This window comes from Carcharodon carcharias, unplaced genomic scaffold (genome assembly GCF_017639515.1).
Source record: "Carcharodon carcharias isolate sCarCar2 unplaced genomic scaffold, sCarCar2.pri scaffold_1155_ctg1, whole genome shotgun sequence".
In the NCBI taxonomy this organism is placed as follows: domain Eukaryota; kingdom Metazoa; phylum Chordata; class Chondrichthyes; order Lamniformes; family Lamnidae; genus Carcharodon; species Carcharodon carcharias.
This window is the reverse complement of record NW_024471011.1, coordinates 5,001-10,000: the sequence shown is the minus strand read 5'-3', so window position 1 is coordinate 10,000 and position 5,000 is coordinate 5,001. Positions and strand designations below refer to the sequence as shown.

Below are 5,000 nucleotides of genomic sequence, written 5' to 3'. Positions count from 1 at the left end.
CCCCCCTGCCACCAGGTGGCGGCGTTGTGTCCCCCCCTGCCACCAGGTGGCGGCGTTGTGTCCCCCCCTGCCACCAGGTGGCGGCGTTGTGTCCCCCCCCTGCCACCAGGTGGCGGCGTTGTGTCCCCCCCTGCCACCAGGTGGCGGCGTTGTGTCCCCCCCTGCCACCAGGTGGCGGCGTTGTGTCCCCCCCTGCCACCAGGTGGCGGCGTTGTGTCCCCCCCTGCCACCAGGTGGCGGCGTTGTGTCCCCCCCTGCCACCAGGTGGCGGCGTTGTGTCCCCCCCTGCCACCAGGTGGCGGCGTTGTGTCCCCCCCTGCCACCAGGTGGCGGCGTTGTGTCCCCCCCTGCCACCAGGTGGCGGCGTTGTGTCCCCCCCTGCCACCAGGTGGCGGCGTTGTGTTCCCCCCCCCCCTCGGTCTCTCTCTCTCCCTCGGTCTCTCTCTCTCCCTCGGTCTCTCTCTCTCCCTCGGTCTCTCTCTCTCCCTCGGTCTCTCTCTCTCCCTCGGTCTCTCTCTCTCCCTCGGTCTCTCTCTCTCCCTCGGTCTCTCTCTCTCCCTCGCTCTCTCTCTCTCCCTCGCTCTCTCTCTCTCCCTCGGTCTCTCTCTCTCCCTCGCTCTCTCTCTCTCCCTCGGTCTCTCTCTCTCCCTCGCTCTCTCTCTCTCCCTCGGTCTCCCTCTCTCCCTCGCTCTCTTTCTCTCCCTCGCTCTCTCTCTCTCCCTCGCTCTCTCTCCCTCGCGCTCTCTCTCTCCCTCGCTCTCTCCCTTGCTCTCTCTCTCTCCCTCGCGCCCCCTCGCTCTCTCTCCCTCGCGCCCCCTCGCTCTCTCTCTCTCCCTCGCGCCCCCTCACTCCCTCTCTCTCCCTCGCGCCCCCTCGCTCTCTCTCCCTCGCTCTCTCTCCCTCGCTCTCTCTCCCTCGCTCTCTCTCCCTCGCTCTCTCTCCCTCGCTCTCTCTCCCTCGCTCTCCCTCGCTCGCTCTCCCTCGCTCTCTCTCCCTCGCTCTCTCTCCCTCGCTCTCTCTCCCTCGCTCTCTCTCCCTCGCTCTCTCTCCCTCGCTCTCTCTCCCTCGCTCTCTCTCCCTCGCTCTCTCTCCCTCGCTCTCTCTCCCTCGCTCTCTCTCCCTCGCTCTCTCTCCCTCGCTCTCTCTCCCTCGCTCTCTCTCTCCCTTGTTCTCTCTCTCCCTTGTTCTCCCTTGCTCTCTCCCTCGCTACCCCTCGGTCTCTCTCCCTCGGCTCCCCCTCGGTCTGTCTCCCTCTCTCCCCCTCGGTCTGTCTCCCTCTCTCCCCCTCGGTTGGTCTCTCTCCCTCGGCTCCCCCTCGGTCTCTCCCCCTCGGTCTCTCCCCCTCGGTCTCTCCCCCTCGGTCTCTCCCCCTCGGTCTCTCTCCCTCGGCTCCCCCTCGGTCTCTCTCCCTCGGCTCCCCCTCGGTCTCTCTCCCTCGGCTCCCCCTCGGTCTCTCTCCCTCGGCTCCCCCTCGGTCTCTCTCCCTCGGCTCCCCCTCGGTCTCTCTCCCTCGGCTCCCCCTCGGTCTCTCTCCCTCGGCTCCCCCTCGGTCTCTCTCCCTCGGCTCCCCCTCGGTCTCTCTCCCTCGGCTCCCCCTCGGTCTCTCTCCCTCGGCTCCCCCTCGGTCTCTCTCCCTCGGCTCCCCCTCGGTCTCTCCCCCTCGGTCTCTCTCCCTCGGCTCCCCCTCGGTCTCTCTCCCTCGGCTCCCCCTCGGTCTCTCTCCCTCGGCTCCCCCTCGGTCTCTCTCCCTCGGCTCCCCCTCGGTCTCTCTCCCTCGGCTCCCCCTCGGTCTCTCTCCCTCGGCTCCCCCTCGGTCTCTCTCCCTCGGCTCCCCCTCGGTCGGTCTCTCTCTCCCTCGGCCTGACTCTCTCTCCCTCGGCTCCCCCCTCGGCCTGACTCTCTCTCCCTCGGCTCCCCCTCGGTCGGTCTCTCTCCCTCAGCCCCTCCCTCGCTCCCTCTCGGCCCCTCCCTCGCTCCCTCTCGGCCCCTCCCTCGCTTCCACCTCGGGCCCTCCCTCGCTTCCACCTCGGGCCCTCCCTCGCTTCCACCTCGGGCCCTCCCTCGCTTCCACCTCGGGCCCTCCCTCGCTTCCACCTCGGGCCCTCCCTCGCTTCCACCTCGGGCCCTCCCTCGCTTCCACCTCGGGCCCTCCCTCGCTTCCACCTCGGGCCCTCCCTCGCTTCCACCTCGGGCCCTCCCTCGCTTCCACCTCGGGCCCTCCCTCGCTTCCACCTCGGGCCCTCCCTCGCTTCCACCTCGGGCCCTCCCTCGCTTCCACCTCGGGCCCTCCCTCGCTTCCACCTCGGGCCCTCCCTCGCTTCCACCTCGGGCCCTCCCTCGCTTCCACCTCGGGCCCTCCCTCGCTTCCACCTCGGGCCCTCCCTCGCTTCCACCTCGGGCCCTCCCTCGCTTCCACCTCGGGCCCTCCCTCGCTTCCACCTCGGGCCCTCCCTCGCTTCCACCTCGGGCCCTCCCTCGCTTCCACCTCGGGCCCTCCCTCGCTTCCACCTCGGGCCCTCCCTCGCTTCCACCTCGGGCCCTCCCTCGCTTCCACCTCGGGCCCTCCCTCGCTTCCACCTCGGGCCCTCCCTCGCTTCCACCTCGGGCCCTCCCTCGCTTCCACCTCGGGCCCTCCCTCGCTTCCACCTCGGGCCCTCCCTCGCTTCCACCTCGGGCCCTCCCTCGCTTCCACCTCGGGCCCTCCCTCGCTTCCACCTCGGGCCCTCCCTCGCTTCCACTTCGGGCCCTCGCTCTCTCTCCCCCTCGCTCTCTCTCCCCCTCGCTCTCTCTCTCACGCCCTCTCTCTCTCACGCCCTCTCTCTCTCACGCCCTCTCTCTCTCACGCCCTCTCTCGCTCTTTCTCTCGACAGAGCTCCACTCTCTCTGGCAGAACGAGGAGCGAGCGGCCACGGTGACCGGAAAGACGTTCGAGATCTGGCATCGGCGGCACGACTTCTGGCTGCTCATGGGCATCGTGACGTATCCTTGGCCGAGGCCTGCCCTCGATGTGGGGGAGAGGGAAGGGGGCGGCGAGCAAGGCTGTGCCTCCCGTTTTCGCGGGAGGGAGGGAGGGAGGGTGTGGGCCAGAAAAAGCCTGAATGCTAGGCCCCAGAGACAGAATCCTGGCTCCAATAGGCCTGAAGCCTGAACGCTAGGCCCCAGGAACAGAATCCTGGCTCCAATAGGCCTGAAGCCTGAACGCTAGGCCCCAGGAACAGAATCCTGGCTCCAATAGGCCTGAAGCCTGAACACTAGGCCCCAGGAACAGAATCCTGGCTCCAATAGGCCTGAAGCCTGAACGCTAGGCCCCAGGAACAGAATCCTGGCTCCAATAGGCCTGAAGCCTGAACGCTAGGCCCTAGACACATAATCCTGGCTCCAGTAGGCCTGAAGCCTGAATGCTAGGCCCCAGAGACACAATCCTGGCTTCAGTAGGCCTGAAGCCTAAACGCTAGGCCCCAGACACATAATCCTGGCTCCAATAGGCCTGAAGCATGAACGCCAGGCCCCAGAGACACAATCCTTTTCCAATAGGCTTGAAGCCTGAACGCCAGGCCCCAGAGACAGAATCCTGACTCCAATAGGCCTGAAGCCTGAACACCAGGCCCCAGAGACACAATCCTGGCTCCAATAGGCCTGAAGTCTGAACGCTAGGCCCCAGAGACACAATCCTGGCTCCAATAGCCCTGAAGCCTGAACGCTAGGCCCCAGAGACACAATCCTGGCTCAAATAGGCTTGAAGCCTGAATGCTAGGCCCCAGAGACAGAATCCTGACTCCAATAGGCCTGAAGCCTGAACACCAGGCCCCAGAGACACAATCCTGTCTCCAATAGGCCTGAAGCCTGAATGCTAGGCCCCGGGGGACAGACTCCTGATTCCAACAGGCCCGAAGCCTGAAAGCTAGGCCCAGGGGGGGCTGGGGATAATCCTGCCTCAACACTAGGCCCGCCGATCGCAACCCTGGCAGCTACAGGCCCAAAGCCTGAACCCGAGGCGATGGGGGCGGGGGGGGGGAGGGGGAACACCGAATCCTGGGCTGCCGGTGGGCAAGGGGCCTAAACCGAGGCTCCTGGAACGCCGACTGAGGTGGGGGGTGGGGGGGGTGTTGGTGGGGGGAAACGCTATGGTTTTCACGTCAGACTTGGCGTGTTTGTTTTCCCTGAACTTGCCCCCACCTTCTCAGACATGGGTACGCCCGGTGGCAAGATATCCAGAACGACCCTCACTACGCCATCCTGAACGAGCCCTTCAAGGGGGAGATGAACCGAGGGAACTTCCTTGAGATTAAGAACAAGTTCCTGGCGAGGAGGTTCAAGGTGAGAGAGACGGTGGGGGGGAGCCATTTTGGACAAGGGGAGGCGGGCAAGAGAGGGCTAAAGGGAGGCTTAACTCGGGGCCTACATTGACCGTATCTCTCTCTCTCTCTCACTCTCTCTGTTCCACCCCACCACCCCACCCCGGCCCAGTTGTTGGAACAAGCCCTGGTGATCGAGGAGCAGTTGAGACGTGCGGCTTACCTGAACATGTCCGAGGACCCAACCCACCCCTCCATGGCCCTCAACACCCGATTCGCTGAGGTGGAGTGCCTTGCCGAGAGCCACCAGCACCTCTCCAAGGAGTCGCTGGCCGGCAACAAGCCCGCCAACGCGGTCCTGCACAAAGGTAAGGGCGGTTCGGGGGGGCGCCTGCTGGTCGGCTGTGGGGGGCGGCGCGTGGGGCATCTGAATGGAGGGAGGGGGCATGAGGGGCACTTAGAGCGGGGGGGGGGGGGTGCATGGTGGGGGGGGGTGGATGTTGGCAGTTGGAGCACAGCCCTTGGTTGGCTCTGGCTGATTGGCTGTGGGAGGCGGCGCGCAAAGACACAAACGCTGCCCTCCCCAGGCCGCTGTGGGATTTTGAGGGTCAGGTGGGGAGGGGACGGAGAGGGGAGTTTGGGGGCTGAAGTGGGCGGCAGCCAGATTTGGGGAGCTTGAGCGAAGGAGGTGCCGGCTGATCGGCA

At 66.2% G+C, this 5,000-nt stretch overlaps 1 protein-coding gene across 1 annotated transcript in view; it reads left to right on the top strand.

Annotated features, from left to right (window-relative positions):
• LOC121275170 (chromodomain-helicase-DNA-binding protein 4-like) overlaps positions 1-4,663 on the top strand; it is a gene marked incomplete at its 3' end in the record, with an annotated part of 11,006 nt that extends 6,343 nt beyond the window's left edge. Inside the window, exons 7-9 of the mRNA XM_041182588.1 lie at positions 2,871-2,979; positions 4,185-4,317; positions 4,468-4,663. Coding sequence (XP_041038522.1) covers positions 2,871-2,979; positions 4,185-4,317; positions 4,468-4,663 — 438 coding nt within the window. The remainder of the gene's footprint in view (positions 1-2,870; positions 2,980-4,184; positions 4,318-4,467) is intronic.
• Between the last annotated feature and the right edge of the window lie 337 nt (positions 4,664-5,000).